The sequence below is a fragment of the Staurois parvus genome, unplaced genomic scaffold (assembly GCF_062004578.1).
Source record: "Staurois parvus isolate SC_StPar_1 unplaced genomic scaffold, SC_StPar_1.0 ptg000242l, whole genome shotgun sequence".
NCBI classification, from domain to species: Eukaryota; Metazoa; Chordata; class Amphibia; order Anura; family Ranidae; genus Staurois; species Staurois parvus.
In genome coordinates this window covers 1,069,780-1,091,068 of record NW_028318038.1, presented here as the reverse complement: position 1 = coordinate 1,091,068, position 21,289 = coordinate 1,069,780, and the positions used below count along the sequence as shown (strand labels likewise).

General features: G+C 42.0%; 1 protein-coding gene across 3 annotated transcripts in view; it reads right to left on the bottom strand.

The window, feature by feature from the left end:
• Positions 1 to 3,770: 3,770 nt before the first annotated feature.
• Positions 3,771 to 21,289, bottom strand: part of RNASEH2B (ribonuclease H2 subunit B) — a 37,314-nt gene continuing 19,795 nt past the window's right edge. For 2 of the 3 annotated variants that reach the window (XM_089680323.1, XM_089680324.1), the window contains exons 6-11: positions 17,510 to 17,574; positions 12,655 to 12,760; positions 6,373 to 6,454; positions 5,476 to 5,518; positions 5,112 to 5,186; positions 3,771 to 3,953 (exon numbers count right to left, since the gene is read on the bottom strand). In XM_089680323.1, coding sequence (XP_089536449.1) covers positions 3,846 to 3,953; positions 5,112 to 5,186; positions 5,476 to 5,518; positions 6,373 to 6,454; positions 12,655 to 12,760; positions 17,510 to 17,574 — 479 coding nt within the window. In that variant the 3' untranslated portion in view covers positions 3,771 to 3,845. The remainder of the gene's footprint in view (positions 3,954 to 5,111; positions 5,187 to 5,475; positions 5,519 to 6,372; positions 6,455 to 12,654; positions 12,761 to 17,509; positions 17,575 to 21,289) is intronic. The other variant, XM_089680325.1, reaches the window with a different exon arrangement.

The window sequence follows — 21,289 nt, the reverse complement described above, 5'->3', positions numbered from 1 at the left end:
AGGTCCGGCAGCCATCTTGGAGAGTGGCTGATCAGCCACATGCCATATAGAAGGAAGCCATTAGCTTATTCAGAATTGTATGCAATATATGCACTTTATGACTGACTGATCATCTATATTTAGTTTTAAACAATAAATACCTTTAAATTACAACACTATGAGGCAGTGGCGGACTGACAACTCATGGGGGCCCCCGGGCAATAGGGGATTATGGGGCCCCTGTGTCCTTGCCCAAACTCAAAAAAGCCTATGAAAAAGGTACCAGGGGCATCTCATGGGGCCCCCTACTGACTCCGGGCCCTCGGGCAATGCCCGGGTTTCCAAATGGTCAGTCCGCCCCTGCTAGGAGGCATTTATATTACTGGCTCTGACCTGAGCTAAAGATTACAGAGGACCCCAGAGGAAGCATGGCTGCAAAGGAGGCTTGTATCCAGAGGAGGGATCCTTCTTCCAGGCTGTCTGACAGATCTACCTAAAGGGGCACCCTACAGAGTCATATTCAGCTTAATGCACGTTTTATGTGCATCTGGTGGTTGCGCATTTTATACAGTCTCTCACACGGATTGAATTGCACGGATTTACTGAAAGTCACGAAAGTATATGTTGATGGAGCACTAATCTGCTGACCTGACCACGTCAAGCTTGCACTAATCTTTGAACACTTTCTTGGTTTATAGACTGTTGATATAACCACGTTCTTATTTGGCGCTTGACAATATGCCACATTCACTTATTTTTGTTATGATCATGAACACTGATTTCTGAGGTTATTTTTATTGATGACCAAATTTCATTTAGTATATAATTTTAGCGCTGCACCTTTTCTATATTTATTGATATCTACTAGGTTCTAGGGTCCCTACGTTGGTGCATATGCAGCTTATGACATTTATATTTATATAATTTATCTATTTATATATAATTTATTTATTTTTTGTGAGCGCTCGCTGTATTTTTACAATGGTTGAAAGTGTTGTGCTCAGATGAGACCAAAATCGAGCTCTTTGGCATCAACTCAACTTGCCGTGTTTGGAGGAGGAGGAATGCTACCTATGATCCCAAGAACACCATCCCAACTGTCAAACATGGTGGTGGAAACATTCTGCTTTCGGGGTGTTTTTATGCTAAGGGGACAGGACAACTGCACCGCATCAAAGGGACGATAGACAGGGCAATGTACCGTCAAATCTTGGGTGAGAACCTTCTCCCCTCAGCCAGGGCATTGAAAATGGGTCATGGATGGGTTTTCCAGCATGACAATGACCCAAAACACACGGCCAAGGCAACAAAGGAGTGGCTCAAGAAGAAGCACATTAAGTTGCTGGAGTGGCCTAGCCAGTCTCCAGACCTAAATGCAATTGAAAATCTGTGGAGAGAGCAGAAAGTTCAAGTTGCCAAATGTCAGCCACCAAACCTTAATGAAATGGAGAGGATCTGCCAAGAGGAGTGGGCCACAATCCCTCCTGAGATGTGTGCAAACCTGGTGGCCAAGTACAGGAAACGTCTGACCTCTGTGATTGCCAACAAGGGATTTGCCAAGATGACCAAGAACTAAGTCATGTTTTGTGAAGAGGATCAAATACTTATTTCCCTCATGAACATGCAAATCAGTGCATAATTTGTTAGACATGCATTTATTTTGAATTTTTTGTTGCTTTTCTGTATCTGTGTTACAATACACCTACCATTCGATTTTTAGCCTGATCATTTCTTTGTGAGTGGGCAAACATTCAAAATCAGCAGGGGATCATATACGTATTTCCTTCACTGTAAGTGACTTTGAACGTGGTATAGTTGTTGGCGCCACATGGGCTGGTCTGAGTACTTCAAAAACTGCTCATCTACTGCGATTTTCACGCACAACCATCTCCAAGGTTTCAGAGAATGGTTCAAATAAAGAGAACATTTCTAGCTATGTTAGTAGCTGCCCTAGTTAGTCTACTTTTTCATCATTGAATATTACTTATATTCATACACATAGCACACTGTAATCGGCTATTGATTTTAACAAAGCGATTTTAAATTACATTGAATGTGAGTCCATTTGGGCACATAATAAAGTAATTTAACCTTAAAAAGGACAAAGGCATTATTTTTGCATTTCTCTCCCACTGAGGAACACCTAAGGAGGAAAACAAGAGAGTAGCAGCAGGAGAGAGAGATCCCTGCAGGGATAGGAGTACAGGACGCCAACAGAGATACCCACCACCCTTCATATGATGCAACACAGGTTTCAAAAGTTCCATAAGTGAACAAAAAGCTCAGTATGCCTATCATAGGCTAATAAGGAGGTGAGCGCACAAGTTAATCACACTAAGGAATCACCGGAAATGTATATTTTATTTGAATCACATCACTGGGAGTTGTCACCTTATTTCAACAGAGACTTCTTTGCATTATTCAATATTTATTTTTATAGTAGTCACTATATATTTATTTGATCACATTGTTTTTGGATTTGATCATTAAGATTTTATGGGGGATTATTATTTAGATTATGTTTTAGGGATTTATTGATCTGATTTATATATATTTTTTATATTTTCACTCAGATTGGGAGCGCAACATTTATTAATCATTTTTTTGGTACTTCTATACACATGAATAGAGGATGTGTTTGATGTCAGCGCACCTGTGTTGATTTTAATTAGTGGCTCACAAGTAACACTCAATTCTGGTAAACAAAATAAATTACCCACATTTTTGGTAAAATATAAAGGATGAAGTTGCGCCGAGTAAAGATAACCCACATGCAAAATCCTTAAATTTCTGTGTACCTGTGACATGGCAACAAACTTCAGTACCCTACATAATCTATAGGCAATGCTTCAAAAGTGCCTATAGGTCATAAGTTTAGTGTTATGGAGCCTACGTGTGCTAGAATTATTGCTCTGACTATGGTGTGCACGGCAATATGTAACTTGTATCACAATCGTCGTTTTCACGTGTAGGAGCCCAGACGTGTGAGTTTGCGTTCGTACATGTGGGGGTGGGGTAGCCTCAAAATGTTTTTTTGGCAGGGATGTTAAGTGCTTGGGTGTAACTATTTTTTGCAATTAAAAAAAACTTTAGCGTAACTTTTTTTTCCCATCACATAGGGGACATCCCCTATGTGATGATTTTTATGTTCTCTTTATTGAGCCATGCAGGGTCAAAAAGACACTCTGGTCTCCACTAGATGTATTGCAATGCAGATCATAGTGCAATACATGTATTGTGACAGCCATGACCAGGAAGTGACGTCATACACGTCGTCTTTGGGGTCACAGAAAGAATGGGAGGAGAGCGGACATTCTTCCCGGTACCAGGGGCAGTGGAAGCGTTTGGGACTGCTTCCACTCAACAGGCAGGGATCTGTCTATCAGTACTATACACAATCCCAGTGGCTGTAGCCACTGGATTGTGTAAAAAATCCCCTGCTGTCAGGTCCATATGACGTACAGACCTCGCGGTGATAGGGTTAATACCACTTTAAGCATAATCTACTCTAAACGCGCTGCAATCCCAGCTAGAATCAATCGCAGCAAGAATCAAATCGCCCATTTTCACATTGTGACAATGCATTTTCAATTCACAGGCAGAATCGCGGCGATTCCGCCCGCTATTTGAAACCCCCTAATGTGAATGGAGCCTTAGTGAATGCTGAAGCTGCAGGATCATGGTTTACCGAAAAATATAGTCCAAATGTGTTCACTCAAAAAGGTATTTACTACAAATTCCATTACAGCATATAAATTACATGCCCTGTTTTAAAACAGACTGCCAGACGATTCAAAAATAACACTGTTTTTATTTAAATAAAACATCTTTTCTTTCACATACAGTTGTAACCCTTCCAACACTTTCTATTTTGTGCTCTTCCCTTTTGGACTAAAAAAAGAAGATATGTTTTTCATCCCAGTCTTATCCACTTTAGCCAAGGATTTTTGGGCTGCAGTCATCTTGCTATTGGCCTACAACAAAAGCAAAATAATAATTAACTTAGAAGCTGGTTCATACATTTTATCAGATGGGAAAAAAGTCAGAATAGCTGCACTCTCAATTGAGATTCAAAAAAGCCTTTATTGTAAATAGCACACACAAATGTACAAGCAAGGGAAAGAGGGCTAACGCATTTCACACATGAACTGTGCTTTGTGAAAACCCAGACATTTCCACTGCTTGTGCATCTGTGTGCTCTGTTTATTTTACAATAAAGGCTTTTTTGGATCTTGACTGGGAGTGCAGCATCCAAACTTTTTTCTCTTTTGAACGTTGCAGCTCCGACTAAGGGAGCACCCGTACCTGGAGATTACACCGCTGATGCCGACTCACCTGTGAGCATTTGCTGTGGATCTAGAGTGTATAATAGATATATATATATTTTCATTCACATACACTGTATATGATCCTCTACGGTAAAAGAGGGTCCAACTGGTTTTTTCTTCCCAAATCAGAGCTCAATGGTTTAAAGGAGGTACTTTTTCTAACTGAAAGTGGGCCATTTCATATATTGGAAAATATCATGGATAAATATATAATTTTCAAAATACTTAACGGATACTGAGGCAATTTAGACTGTAGACTTAGACTGTAAAATAGCTGTTCATCTCTATGCAACTGACGAACTTCAAAAGTACTTGAGTTGCCACAGTTTAAAATATCATGCAATCATAGGATTTTGTAAAGTGCATAGAAGCATAGGGGGTCTGGAGGCAGAGCATAAGTAGGAAGGAGGAGAGAAGAATCACAGAGTCAAGCCAACTGTTTACAGAAAAAAAAAAAAAAAAAAAAGGGATCTTCAAAAATAAGCTATTAACTAAAACGTAACTTACATCAAATGGATAGATAAAGAAGATATTCCAAAATTGACAAGCCTCTAAACACACAATTACGCACAAGCGGAAAAAAAAAAAAAAAAAAAAAAGGAAGGTTACCGCGACATGGTCTGCATATAGGCATGTCGGTCTTGAAGTAGGGCCTTCTATTAAACTGGTGCTCCATACAGCAGAGCTATGATTATGTATGCATCACACATGTAAAGCAGTCATGCCTTACACACGCAATCATCATTGAAAATAAAATATAGAAAAAAAAAAATTACATGAACTAGGAAGATTAAAAAGGCCCACCTTTTTTGTTGAACTGGAATTAAATTTTGTGTAGTCCTCTTCTGCTTCCACAGGTTTTTCAGACATTTTCCTTTTCTGCAAATTTAGATTGAGGAAGTTCTCAATTTACTGCCCGGTTATCATTTTATGAAAACTTCCCACTAGTTACAGTGTAAATTAACCTTCAATTCAAAATTACATGCAAAAAACAAGGAAGCGCAACCAGTGCCGATCCATTATTTCCCGATAATATGAAAGTTTCTGAGAGCGCGATAGTGAAATTTTAGTGCATCACATTAAAAAGGAAGAAGGAAAGGTGTTAGTTGAATTTTCTGAAACTACAGAGCTCACCACTGCAGTATACACACATTTCAGTGTCATTTACCTTTGTAGGAGGTTCAGGAGTTGGACTGGAGATATCTGGGATGCTGCATGGCAGAATTAAAGTGTGAAATATTTAAGTTAACATTTTATCTTTTAGAACAAGTCACAACTAGAACTGTCAAAAAAGTTTGAAGAACTGAGGTAAGTCTTTACACAATTTATTGTGTGAACATTTTCAATTTGTTTAGCAAATAAGCCTTAGAATGTCACAGACTGTTCATGTCCATCCCCTCTTTACTTGTTTAACTCTTCTCTATGAGCTATCCACAAAGCCTGATGACAAAATATATGTATGCAGCCTGCTGCATGGGTTATGGCTTTTCAGCATTCCACTGGATGCAAGGTGAAGGACCAAAAAGAACAAAATATTCTGAATAACCTTGTCTCCTAACAGTAACTGGATTATGGAATTATTGGAAATGTTTACTGTAACTTTGATGGTATACTAGTTTTAACCAGTTCAAAAACCAGTCACCTTGCGCAAGCAACGCAAATGTGTCTCTGCAAAGGCTGCACCCCTCAACCCTTATATACTCTACTTACTGGTGATCCCTCTACATTTCTTCCTCCACTGCAAGCTCACACAATGCCTGGCATTCTGGGGACTGAGGAGCACATGATCAGGAGATCATGCAAGCATAGGCCCAAACCCAGTCTTATGACGGGGGGCATTGACGTCACTATCCCCTTGGTTTATGGATATCGGTCATTTCAGTGCTTGCTGCAGAGGCATCAAGCAAACACAGGTAAAGTGAGTAGAAGGATGTCCAGAGCAAACCTTTGCAGAGATACGGTCACTTTAGTCCTAACTACATGAGGATTGCTAGCCTTATTCTTGCACTACATAACTATATTTTAATAATTTAAAAAGGGTCTTAAAATGGAGTGCAAATCTTACTTTAGATACTGGGAAAGCTCAGTGCGGAGTTCTTCTGGTATATATTCTGATATGAGGCCATGAGCATAGCGGAGGTAGTCATCTGTCCAACATAAAAAAAAAAAAATATTAACAATATGAGGTTGAAAACAATGTTCACATTTAGTACAGTGTCTGGATATTTCAGTGTTTAAACATCTGCTTTAGGTCCATACATACAATCTCTATACAAGCATCTTTACATTTACCAAAGCCATGTACTATGAGGAACTACCTGTTCAATCAGACAGACCCTTGCACTAGAAACTTGTTGGAAGATCTAAAAGGAGAATGTGCAGTCTGACTGTAACCTGTGCAGTGATCTTCAGGTTATAACACACGTAGAACATTTGGATTAAGAATTTATGGCTATCCCTATGTTCAGACGATATGGCAGATGTGCAATATAGCACATGAAAACAGCAATAAAAGATTATATTCACATAGAGGATAAAAATTTCCTATGGAAGAAGGGGCACTTCCAAATACTACCCAGAACCCAGGTGCATAGATCAGTAATAAGCAGGCAAGTTTCCCCTTACATTCGTGTTTTATCAATGGAGTTTGCATCAGAACTATGTAGCCACCATCAGACAGAACACTAATCTGCAAGTGCAGACATGCACAGCTGAAGATTGTAAATCAAAAACACCATCAGCCATGTTGCTGAGATCACAACTGTTTCCTCGGAGAGAAGGCATCAAACCTTTGGCTGCTAAGTCCCAAAGGCAATCTATCAAAATGTAGCAAGGGAGGGTGGGGATAAAGCAAACGCTCGCTTACACTTACAAAGTCTGAGTTATAATATAAACATGGAATATTTCAGTTTTGGCAGCCTAAAACAACAGCAGGCTCTGTGTCAGAGTAGGGATTGTCCTTCCTTCAGGAAAGGATCCTTACAATCCCCAAACCCTGGTCCTCCAGTATCTCACCCCCACACCAGGCATCCTCTTTCTTCCGGGAATAGCCGCAATGCCCTCAATTTAATATCAGTCCCAGTGCTGCTAAAAACCACCCTCCCTTTTTCATGTGCTGTCTGGAATGCCCGCTCCGCCTGTAATAAGCTCACCTCTGTCCATGACCTGTTTGTCTCCCGCTCCCGTAACCTACTAGCAATTACAGAAACCTGACTTCAAGCAGCAGATTCTGCTTCTCCAGCAGCACTTTCCTATGGAGGCCTTCTCTGGACCCACTCACCCAGACCCAGTGGTCGGAAAGGTGGTGGGGTTGGTTTGCTTCTATCCCCACTGAGCACCTTTCAAGTCCTCCATAGCCCTCCCTCTCTATCCTTTTCTTTCAAGATTCACTGCATCCGGCTGTTTTCTCCCATTACCCTGAGGATTGCAGTGATCTATCGGCCTCCTGGACTGGTGTCCCGCTTTCTTGATGATTTCTCCGCTGGGCTACCCTACTTTCTCTCCTCTGAACTACCCACTATCATTCTTGGAGATTTTAACATCCCTATTAATGTCAACAACCCGGCTACATCCCAACTCTTCAACATAACCTCATCTTTTGCATTAGCACAATGTACAGTATACAGTCCTCCACTCCCTCTGATGGGAATACATTAGACCTTGTTTTCTCCCATCCTTGCACTCCCTACAACCTCACAAACACCCCCTTTTCCTCTCCCTGATCACAATCTCATCACCTTCACAGTGTCCTCGTCTTCAAACACCTATCCCTCCAAGCAGCAAACAATTACCCGCAGAAACCTTCACATCTTGAACCCTGCTCCTTTCCACTCTGCAACGGACCAACTCTATGACAGAATCTCTCCCCTGTCCTGCCCTGGCCACTACTGTCTACAACAAACAGTTCGCTTTCATCCACATTAGACTCACTTGCTCCTCTAACAACATGAAGCATCAGGCCCCGACCGTTACAACCTTGGCAGACTGGCGACACCAGAAATCTTAAATGACATAGTCTTGCGCTGGAGCGATTGTGGCGTAAAACCAAAACTCAACAAGCATTCACCCTATATAAATCTGCTTTCTTAACGTACAATTCCTCCCTTCATGCTGCCAAACAAGCCTACTTTGCCACTCTTATTAATACCTTGTCATCCAGTCCTCGTCGTCTCTTCTCTACTTTTAACGCTCTACTTTCTCCACCCAGTACCTCACTCACTGCTTACGATATTGCAAATCATGTCAAAAACAAGATTGACGCAATTCGTAGGGGCATTGCCACTGCACAGACATCCATCCCACTTAGCATACCTTATACTAAACCTCCCTCAACACTTTCCTCTTTTGACCTTGCTACTACCGAAGAGGTCACTAAAGGTTTTCTCAGAAGCCCGTCTCACTACCTGTCCCCTCACAACTACTACGGTCACCCTCTTCTTCCACCCTCTTCTTCCATCCCTCACTCACATCTACAATCTTTCCCTCTCTACTGGTGCCTTCCCCTCTAAAGCATGCACACATCACTCCCATACTTAAAAAGCCCTCCCTGGACCCCACCAACCTGAACAACGTAAGACCCATCTCCCTGCTGCGATTTACCTTTAAACTCCTAGAATGTTTAGTCTACAATCGCCTGAGCTCCTACCTCACTGACAACAACCTTCTTGACCCTTTACAGTCTGGCTTTCACTCACTACACTCCACTGAAACTGCCCTACTAAAACTCACTAATGATCTACTAACAGCTAAAACCAACGGCCACTACTCCATACTCTTATTTCTCTGTGGCTTTTGATACGGTTGACCATCCCCTCCTACTCAAAAAACTCCACTCTCTTGGCCTCAGAGACTCTGCTCTCTCCTGGTTCTCCTACCTATCGCAGCACTCCTTCAGCGTTACCTATAACTCTGCTTCCTCCTCTTCACTCCCTCTTTCTGTAGGGGTGCCTCAAGGATCTGTCCTTGGACCCCTTCTCTTCTCCATCTACACCTCCTCCCTTGGTCACTTGGCTTTAAGTACCATCTCTATGCTGATGACACACAAATCTATCTTTCTACCCCTCAACTCACCCCTTCAGTCCCCTCTCGCATTACTAACCTACTAAGTGACATATGGGCATGGATGTCACTTCACTTCCTCAAACTCAATCTTTCCAAAACTGAGCTCTTAGTATTCCCCCCAGCCCATGCCCCCTCCCCTGACTTCTCTATCAAGATCAATAACACAATCATCAGTCCCTCCCCTCATGCCAGGGTACTAGGTGTAATCCTAGACTCCCATCTGTCCCTTCAGCCCCAAATCCAATCAATCACTGTCCAAATCTTGTAGACTTCACCTCCGCAACATCTCCAAGATACGGCCGTTCCTAACCTCGGAAACCACTAAGCAACTTATTCACTTCCTTGTTATATCTCGCCTTGACTATTGTAACTCCCTCCTCATTGCCCTATCTAATCACAGGCTATCCCCTCTTCAGTCTATCATGAATGCTGCTGCCAGAATCATCCACCTTACTAACCGTTCTGTATCTGCCACCCCTCTTTAACAATCCCTCCACTGGCTTCCCATTGCCCAACGGATAAAATTCAAAACATTAACAATAACGTATAGCTCCCTTGTCTCCTCCTCCCATGCTCATCTACAGAACTTCGCCCATCCTCTGGAACTCTCTACCCCAATTTACCAGACTATCGCCTACTCTGCTCACTTTTAGGCGATCTCTGAAAACCTCTCTCTTCAGGGAAGCCTATCCTGCCCTCAGCTAATAATGGAATCTTCTACTCTTCCAACCAGTCTGTCCCCCACAGTTACTACCTTTTGTACCACTAGCCCCTCCCTCCTAGATTGTAAGCTCCAAGGAGCAGGGCCCTCCTATCCCGCTTGTATTGAACTGTATTGTTGCTATATTGTCTCCCGTTACATTGTAAAGCGCTGAGCAAATTGTTGGCACTATATACCGTATTTTTTGCTCCATAACACGCACCTGACCATAAGACGCGTTTTAGAGGAGAAAAACAAGAAAAAAAATATTCTGAACCAATGGACTGCAGACACACTACAGGGGACGACCAAGAGACTGCAGACACACTACAGGGGACGACCAAGAGACTGCAGACACACTACAGGGGACGCCCAAGAGACTGCAGACACACTACAGGGGACGACCAAGAGACTGCAGACACACTACAGGGGACGACCAAGAGACTGCAGACAGTACAGGAGATGACCAGAGACTGTGGACCTTTAGGGAGGGAGGGGGAGCGGGTACCTGAATTTGACAGGTACCCGCTCCCACTTCCATGGAGTTGTCCTCCCTTTACTGTGGGCACCCGGCTGCCCACTGCGCATGCGCGAGAAGCGCTGCACTTTGTGACTGGCCCGGCATCTTCTGGGACCTGTCATGTGTCCCAGAAGACACCGGACCATTCACAAAGCGCAGCACTTCTCGCGCATGCGCAGTGGGCACCCGACTGTCATACATGCCAGCGCGGGAAGAAGCCAGCGCGGAAAGACTACAGTGCTGGACCGAGGAACAGGTAAGGTCCTGCAGCAGAGAACAGCTGAGCGGCCGGCCCGGTATTCTGACGTGGTCGCTTTATATTCGCTCCATAAGACGCACTGACATTTCCCCACCTTTTTTTGGGGGAAAAAGTGCATCTTATGGAGCGAAAAATACGGTAAATCTTGTATATTAATAATAATCTCCCATATGACCAAACTTAAATGTAGGCAGCCTGTTTGGCTTCATGTATAAAAGCCATGAAATCATAGAAATTAGGCCATTTTTTTTTTGTTTCAGTTAACAAGTTATGTTTTCCAATAAGCAGGACAGCTCACTAATAATGCAATGACCTTTTTCAATTCAGCTCATTGGAGGCTTCTCCCAGTCATGTCTGACCTGAGCCAAGAAACGCACTCAATTTGACTCAGTCAAATCAACAAATATGTATACTTAAAACAACAAAAATGCGGAAGAACAAACTAGAAAAATATGAAAGTTACATAAAAATTTGCAGGTAAAACACTACAATACTAAATCAAATATGCATTCACTGAAAAAATAAAAAAAATAATTTTCCTTAAAGAATTACTGCCTCCCATTAAAAAAAAAAAAACAAAAAGGTTCTATAGCACCTAATTAGAAGTGAATCTGCACTTGGGTGTCTCCCGCCCCCCCATGGCAGTCCTAGCTCCTCCTCTTCTGCCCCCATAGGAAGCCGCTTTCCACAGGGTACACGAGTGGCCCCATTGCAAAGTCCCACAAATACTTGTTAAACCTGCCATTAAGTCTACTTAATGCAGCTTCCTGTGATGTCATGGCAAATGCTTCACTACTCTTGAATTCAGAGCAGAGTTGTTACTAAAGCAGGCTCTTCCTGTTCTACAGTGGGATGGGAAAATGTTTCTGTGGTGTGGCTATAAGCATTGTCTTTGCTGATTCACAAGCCCGAAGCTTGTCAATCAGCACTTAGTTACACCTTGCCCCGCGCACTGCTTTCTGGATTGACAGCACAGCCTATGTGGTTGAAACCCTCTCACTGAGAACCGCAGTGTCTGGGAGGGGGGACTGTAGGAGACACAAACAAAAGAGGATTTGGCTCTTTCACTTGCGAATCACATAACTGAACTTGGAACTCATTTTAAAGAAGTCTTTAGTTGTACTTTAAATTCACCAACTGACATTTCACACTGCAAACTCCAGGTGGAAGAATTCTTAAATGTGAGATCCTGCAACCCAATCCTCCACCACTCACTGGCTTTTGGCAGTCTTCTAACTACTAATTCAGAATGTAAAATTCAGCATCCAACTTTCAAGAAAAAGATGTGCCTAGGCCTCCTCTGAATTCTCCAAAGTAAAAAGCTTCCTAAATCTGTTTTAATGCTAGACATATGCGGGACATGCTGAGATATATAAAACCTCTTCTGCTCACAGCATGCTAAAGCAATATGCCAGATGAGCAAAATTGCAATAGTTCAACTCAAACATGACCTAAAATGTTTAGAAAGGGTGTAAAACAAAAGGTGTGTCAATAGAACATGAACTGTTGAATAATAGTTTTCTATTAAACTTATTTTAACAGAAAGCTACTACAAAATGTATCTTATATTGCAGAAATGAACACAGCTAATGCTAGCCATACACAGGATTTCAACAAAATCTTCTTGCATCATGAAAACTTGCTTGACAGGTGATGTAGGTTATGGTCATTAAGAAACAATTCTCTTCCAGCTCACCAAGGGCCCTTCTGTTTATAGTCAGTGTAAAAAAGAAAATAACAAAGGAATGCAGCTGTCAGAGTAACAAAGATGCTTTTTTTTTTTTTTTTTTTTAATGGAGAATTTTACCTTCTTTTACTTCAGAACCCTGCTTATTCCGAACAAAGCTGGCAGATTGGACTCCTCCACCCACACACACATCATTGTTCTTTAAAACTTTGACAGTCTGGTCAACCTATAAAAAGATATGCAAGCAACACTATAACAGTAATAATAAATCCTGGTATTCATTTAAATTGCTCTTTAAAAACTTCATGGGAAATTTTTCACTCAAGGCTCATCCTTTCCAGCTTTTATGTCCATAAAAATTGCAACAGATGAGCCTTGAGTGAAAAAATTTCTCATGGAGTGGCAAGGATCGATGTGGATTGAAATACCTGGAGATTGCCGAGAGGGAGACCAGTCATGGCTATATTGACCTTGGTTTAAAAGGGATTAAGCATTGAACCTAAAATACACTGCTCAAAAAAATTAAAGTGGTGTTCAATGGCAATATCAATCGAGCTCTATGGAGCAGGGCAGTGAGCACAGCGCCCACTAGAGGACATCTGGGTACTCAGGCCAACCTCGTGAAGTCTGTTTTTGATCGTTTGGTCACACCAGTGGCCTGCTGGAGGTAATTTTGCTGGGCTCTGGCGGTGTTCATCGCGCTCCTCCTTGCTCAAAGCAGACACTGGCCCAACTGATAGGTTAATGACCTTCTACAGCCCTGTCTAGATCTCCTAGAGTAACTGCCTGTCTCCTGGAATCTCCTCTATGCTCTTGTGACTGTGCTGGGAGACACAGCAAACCTTCTGACAGTGGCACATATTGATGTGCCATCCTGGAGGAGTTGGACTGCCTGTGCAACCTCTGTAGGGTCCAGGTATCATCTCATGCTACCAAGCTAACACTGACCCTAGCCAAATGCAAAACCAGTGAAGGTCAGAAAAGAGTAGGGAAAAAAATGTAAGTGGCCTCCACCTGTAAAGCCATTCCAGTTTTGGGGGTAGTTTCATTGTTTCCCATCTAGTGCACTTGGTAATTTCATTAAAGCAGCTGAAACTGATTAACAACCCCCTCTGCTACCTAACTAACCAGATCAATATCCCAGGAGTTTAATTGACTTGCTGCTATACTAAAAAAATGTTCCTTAGATTTTTTTGGAGCAGTGTATATTTAAGCCGTATACAGATTTATATAGAGAAAGCCATGGGGATATTAAATCCCCAGTCCTGTGTAGCGGCTTTTTCTCCCCTCCTTGCAGAGATGACAGTATGGGTTACAGCGACATTGCTGACTAACCAAAGCCCCTTTAGCTCATCCCGTCATCCCTGCACTGAGAGGAGAAAGTCACAAGGATTTAAAATTCCTAGCTTTTCTTTCTGTGACAGCATGGGATCTGTGCAGGGAGCTTTCCTGCACCGCTCCTGTGTTAACTCAGGCTATGACAAGGCTGGGTTAACACAGGAGCAGTGGGGAAACCAGATGCGATTTGGATAGGAATTGCACTCCAGTTCACATCGCATGCGATTCTTTGCATTGCAATTTGCGCCCATGCATTTTGTATTGTCACAAATCGCAGCGCAAAGTAACAGTACTCAGTATCGGCAAGTACTTGACCAAAAGGATCGGTACTCGTACTCGCAGATCAAAAAAGTGTATCTGTGTATCCCTAGTATCTAGTATTTTCAGAGAGAGGTCTGCAATGACAGATCTCCATATTCTCCTCTGTTCATGTTCTATGCATTCTAAAGGAAGTTTGTACTGTCTGCAGACTACCCTCATACTAGGAAAATACTACTGTTACAGTTGTTTTACTTCCCCATGATGCAACTATCTGCAGATCATAGGAACATGCATGCTTGATGGGTAATACCATCTACATCAGTGACTGCTGGGAGAAACAAAATTTCCAGCAAATTCAATCATCTAATAATGCAAGCGCCAAATTAACAATGAAATGTAGGCACTTGAAATAGGCTACATTTTGCTATTGCTGAATACGGTTTTATTTAAAATCCAAGTAAATTGTTTATAATAATTGGTAAAAAAAGTTTGCTCCAAAGACTGAAAAATGACAACAGAGGAGAGACTTAGACTGCAACAGACTTTAAGCACTTGTTTTCTTTAATATACTACAAACCAAAGTAATTTAGTACCAAACATTAATAAGAATTGACTAAGTAGAGCTACAAGGGTAACAGAAGAATTACACTTCAGATAAGTCTAGGCATGAATGTCTGCAGCAGTAGATTCTCTTCTGGCTGCACTAACACATCTGCCCCTTCAGCAGCTTCCCTCCATCATCTGATGTAAGATTAATGTCACTGACAAGATATTAACATGCAATAGTCCACAGACCAGCTTGAAAGTGCTTTTAGAAGAGGTGAACTGCTGTAATCTACGAAATGCCTGGTTCAAGTTGTACACCCAGTCTTCAACAAAAAGAACGGGCCTTAACCTCCTTAGCGGTTTTCCTGAGTGTAGCTCGGGGTACAATTTCAATACAAAGAGCGGTTACCCCGAGCTACACTCGGGCTTACCATGCGGTGTTGCTCAGGGGGTCCCTGCAGCACTTACCTTGTCCTTCGCTCCCGCGATGTGTCCCCTGCAGCGTCCCCGGCCATCTCCTCCGGCCGATGCCGGCATCTGGCTTTCGTGTTCTGGTCCCTGTGACGTCGGGACATACGGGCGCCATTGCTGTTTCAATGCATTTCACATATATTTTGTCCCTACTGCTTTGTCCTGTGCCCTGCCTGCATTTTGACTGTTCTTTCTGCCTGGAAACTTAGAAAAGTCCATGGCGTCCAAAAGCGTCCCTTTACGTCAAAAGCGGTTTTAGAACAGCGATAGAAAATCAGAACCACTTGCAGAATTGAGTGATGATTCGTGGGGAAATTCGTCATCAGACACTGAAAACGATTTTGCGACTTTGCTCAGCGATGTGCGAATTTGCCTCTGTATTTCAAATTTCAGTGTTTTTGGTTTGATTATATTATTGAATTAAATTTATTATTATTATATTATGATTATTTATTAAATTATAATTTATGATTTCGTGTTTCAAGTTTTATCATATCCGGAATGTTTACTAGACTCTTGTTTGGACAGATTTCAGTGAGTTATTCCTAAAAATTACAGCCTACAATAAAAAACTACATATTTCCATGCAAAAAAATTGTACCGCTTTCAGCACAAAAAAAATCGGAAAGAATCATACCGCCAGGGAGGTTAATTAGGACAACAGCAACCTACAGAAAACAAACCATCTATATTCAATATTTTAAAAAGACAGATGGGTTTAAACTCATACAGTATTCTCCTTTACAAAACCCCTTTTAGGTGACCCCTTTCCCAATTTAAGACATTACACCATGTTCACCAAAAGGAGTAAACCCAGTGATTAAAGCAGAACTTCAATCTATCAACATTGACGATTTTTAAACCTTAAGCTGCTAGCATTAGTAAATAGATGAGAATGTATATTATATTTACTGGTTTTAAACTTTTTTTTACATTTCTTCAGTTACTTCCTGGTTTCTGGCATAGGCAAATCATGTAATATGCTCTCTGCAGGTATATATGCATATAAATATAAACGCTCAAGAAAGTAGGTACAATAGTAAACAGTGAGAGACATCGAATATATTTCCTACCTATAATATGGCGCCGCCTTGTATGGCTTTAATGGACACTAGGGGAAACAAGTGTATTCTCCCTAGTGATCCATGGCAAAATGGCGCAGAGGTACTGCGCATGACGCCGGCAAAATGGCCGCCGCGACTAGCGCGATTGCCATTTCTGTGTATAAATAGATGGGGTAAGATGTCCTGCTGTAAGCCCTGCACCCTTTGAGAACGTGCATCGCACAAAACGCGTTGGGGGGGCTACAGCACATGGACATCTAGCCACTACATGTGGCCAACATTCTATGGTCAGTAATTTTTTGTATTTGCTTTGACTAATAAACCTAAGTCAAACAGCATCACACTATGTGGTGTCCTTTATTGGGCTCTCCTTGAGAGCACCATCTCCCACAGTGCCTATCTGGACTAAGGAGTACCTTTGACGCCCATACTGTTTGATGAACCCTGGTTACTGCTCTTCGTGGTGAGACAGAGGATGGTGTGGAGTGCGATCTGACCAGAGCTTTGATGCCAGAGACATTCTGAAGAGTATACCTCTCTACATGCATATTTTATACGCACTTCTGGTGAGTGCGCACTCTATTTGCTCCTAGGATTTTTCACCCCTCCTACAACCATTGACTTGGGATGTGGACTGTGTGTGTGCTTTAACATTCTCTCATTGATTAGCGCACTGTTTACTATTGTACCTACTTTCTTGAGCGTTTATATTTATATGCATATATACCTGCACAGAGCATTCCTTTTGCACTCAGATTCAAGCGCTGCACCTATCTTTCTCCTTTTATTGATTATTGTAAGGTTGGTTGGTTACCTTTTTCGGTGTTCTAGCTGCTTACACAAACCTGCTTGTAGCGCTCGCTATACCTTTGTTACACCAAATCATGTAATATATCTCAGGAGTCTTCAAGAGGGAAGGAGTGGTTTCACACCTGAGCACAACCTCATGCCTGAGCTAAGGGCAGATGGATTAAAATAAGTAAAAAATGCTACATGAAACCTTTGCCCTTACTCAAGACGGCTATGGCCAGAAATGTTAGGGGGCGTTTTCCAAAGTGATCTTTCAGCAAAATAAAGCACGGATAGATGGAGGAGTTTGCTTTAAAAATATTGAAAATGAATTTTTGGTGCTCAGATGCAGTGTAGTTCTGCTTTAAATAGCATGGATAGCTTAGTCAGTCCATCTGTAGCTCACATAGAACATTACTTGAAATGTAAACTAGTCAATACAACAACTTCACCAAAAAGTAACTGCACTCACGATGATGGTAAAATGTGAAAGAAAAAAAAGTCACCTTTTTCTTAAGCCATGCTAATGTTTTTTCTTTGTTGTATTTAAAAAACTTCTTGCTGCCAATTTCTAGAAAAAAAAAATGGAAAGACAAATGTTAATTTAGATATAGGGCTCATGCACACTTTAAAAAAATGCCACTTTTACAGACAGGCATTTTTTTTTAATGCCCCTAAACGCACCTTTATGTACAGTTGTGACCAAAATTATTCAACCCCCAATGCTGTAAAGGGGTTTAGGGACTATAGTGTACATTTGGAATTGTATTCAGAATCAAATCCTACAAGGACGTTGTAACTACCCAAATGCAACTAAAATGACATCAATTGTTTATGTAATACAGTAGTAAATGGTTCTTATGTGGTTTCTTCATTGCCACAATTATTCAACCCCTTAAAGACTACCACTCTGAAGAACAGAGGTTCATACAGGTGCTTTCCATCAGGTATTGAAAACACCTGTGGATGTCACCGAGCAGCAATCAAGCATAATAAGCACCAATTAGGCAGCTTTAAAATGACTGTGATACTCAGCTCCTTCTAGACATTTACTGGTGTGGTTACAAACATGGTGAAGGCAAGAGAATGGTCCAGGAAGACAAGAGAAGAGGTGATTTCTCTTCACAGGAAGGGCAATGGCTATAAGAAGATTGCAAAGATGTTAAACATACCAAGAGACACCTTAGGAAGCATCATTCGCAAATTCAAGGCAAAGGGCACTGTTGAAACGCTACCTGGTCGTGGCAGAAAGAAGATGCTGACTTCGACTGCTGTGCGCTACCTGAAGCGTAGAGTGGAGAGAAGTCCCCGTGTGACTGCTGAGGAACTGAGAAAAGATTTGTCAGATGTGGGTACAGAAGTTTCAGCCCAGACAATAAGACGCACACTGCGTAATGAAGGCCTCCGTGCCAGAACTCCCAGGCGTACCCCCTTGCTGTCTCCAAAGAATAAGAAGAGTCGACTGCAGTATGCCAAAAGCCATGTGGACAAACCACAAAAGTTGTGGGATAGTGTTCTGTGGACTGATGAAACAAAATTAGAACTGTTTGGGCCCATGGATCAACGCTATGTTTGGAGGAGGAAGAACAAGGCCTATGATGAAAAGAACACCTTGCCTACTGTGAAGCATGGTGGAGGGTCAATCATGCTTTGGGGCTGTTTTGCTTCTGCAGGTACAGGGAAGCTTCAGCGTGTGCAAGGTACCATGAATTCTCTTCAGTACCAGGAGATATTGGATGGAAACGTGATGCAGTCCGTCACACACCTGAGGCTTGGGAGACGTTGGACCTTTCAACAGGACAATGATCCCAAGCATACCTCCAAGTCCACTAGAGCATGGTTGCAGAGGAAAGGCTGGAACATTTTGGAGTGGCCATCGCAGTCACCAGACTTAAATCCGATTGAGAACCTCTGGTGGGACTTAAAGAAAGCAGTTGCAGTGCGCAAGCCTAAGAATGTGACTGAACTGGAGGCCTTTGCCCATGAAGAATGGGCGAAGATACCCGTAGATCGCTGCAAGACACTTGTGTCAAGCTATGCTTCACGTTTAAAAGCTGTTATAACTGTAAAAGGATGCTGTACTAAGTACTAAGATTGAATGTCACTTGGGGGTTGAATAAAACTGATAATGCTGTGAGCACAGAAAAGACATTTGTGGTTATTTCATTATAACTGTTATGTTATATTTGTCTGACCTACAAGTGCCTCTTTAATGTAAATGTAAGCAAGATGACTGAATGATCAAAAGCAATGTCAAACTGGCCAAAACACTCAATTTCAGTGGGGGTTGAATAATTTTGGTCACAACTGTATAGTCATTTACAGGTGTATTAGAAGAACAGCATTTACAGGATGAAAAAACAAAAACAAACCAAAAAAAAACACCACATCACAAGCGAGTTCAGGAGAGGAGCTTTAGGGTAGAAAAAAGGCAGCATGTACATAAAAGCTAGGCGCATTAATGCACTCTAATGGCCAGAATAAATTAATATTCTGGTCAACAGAATGCATTAATGTATGATCAATACATGGCTTTTACTGTGATTTTACGCAACTTCAGAGGAGCGTTCAGAGGAGCTGAGCAAATGCTCAGTGTGAATGAGACCTTATTCTGATACTTATATAGTTTTTTTTTTCTCTCCTGCAGAATCATTCATGTTTTTTGTAGACCATCACACAACACTTAAGGCAAACCCTGAAACAGCAGGCGACTCCTGGTGATATAGATACTGAGCCATCATTCTGATCACAGAACAAATACTGTATATCAAATAAGGAATTCATTGTTTTCTCTGTCTTTCATTTGCTGCATGTTTGTTCTAGGTTTGTGAAGTATTAAGGCAAGCATGGAAAGGTACACATTCCTTTCACGACAGGTGCTCTTCAAAGCGCAACTTTAGGCAAACAAGTAATTGAACGTTCCTCTGCAATCCCCTGCACAGCAAATATGTCAGTGAGAATGAGAGATTACACTGTGAGAAAATACATATGCAGAGTGATGTCAATCTGACATGCTTCAGGCACTGGAGCAACAAAAGGCAGATGGAGTAAATCACAAGACTGGTTAAAGGGAAATTTAAAAAAAAAAAAAAAATACTATAGAGGGTTGAATATGATCCCCAGGCTAAACACCCCTTCTCCCTTCAAACTTAACCCACCTTGAGCTAATTCTCTATTTAGATTAAAGCTTAATTCCAAGAAAAGTAAAAGTGCTCCCTTGCTGTGGGCCTGTGCCCACACTGCAAGAGTCATGTGCAACTGCATTTATGTCTAGGGGACTTGAAAAAGCACTTTCACTTACTCAATCTTCCACTCCAGCTGGCTCCTCTGCACTGTTATACCGTTCCAAGAAACCTCTTGTCCCTCTGCACCCTGGGGCTCAGATGTCCTAGGACAACATGGCCAATGCAGGGCTGATGAACAGTCCACCACTGGGGAATAGGGCAGCAAGAATCAGAGAAGTAAAAGTGCTATTCCTGTGTCTGAGACATAGCCAAGTATTTAACCCTTGCAATATGAGTGCAGTTCTGCTGCAAGGGAGGATTTTTTCTTTTCCCCAGAGTTCAGCTTTAAAAATAAACTAAATGGCCCAAATACTTACCTGAATCTGGTCACATGACATGCTGGGTCCTCAGTTATCTTTCTTTTGTACCAGAGTGGGCTTTTTCTAAAAGCAGGATGCTCCCTCCCTGGTAAAGTGGATAATTTCCATTTGCTGTCTATCAGCAGGGTCCTCTCACGGTATCGAAGAGTCCGCTGGCTGCATGATTCTGTCACAATGACAGGCAGCAAAAAAGAATTGTACTGCAAAGGGTCATATGAAATTGAGGCGAGTAAGGTTTTCTGTAATTTTTTTTTTTTTTTTAAATTGTGAATGGGTGGGAGAGTCAATGTCCACATATACATTCAATGATGTAGCTAGCAGTTTCTCTGAAGCTTCGCTTTAAAGGCTCAAGGTGTTTTACCTTCATGCATTCTATGCTGGAAGGTAAAATAAAACTTCCATGTGCAGGAGCCATTTCAACCTCCCCCACCCCAATATATACCTGAGCACCATCACGATCCAGCGATGTGCACAAGAGTCTAGGCTCTCTGGGGACTCTCCTCCTCGTTGGCTGAGATCAATGTCAATCACAGCTAGTGACCCAATGAGTAGATGAACATGTAGAGCAGCAGCTCAGGAGCGACCCTGCTTGGGTGCCCCATAGCAAGCGGTTTGCTCTGGGGCCACTAGGCAGGAGCCAGTAGCACCGGAGGAAGATCGGGGCTGCTCTGTACAAAACCAC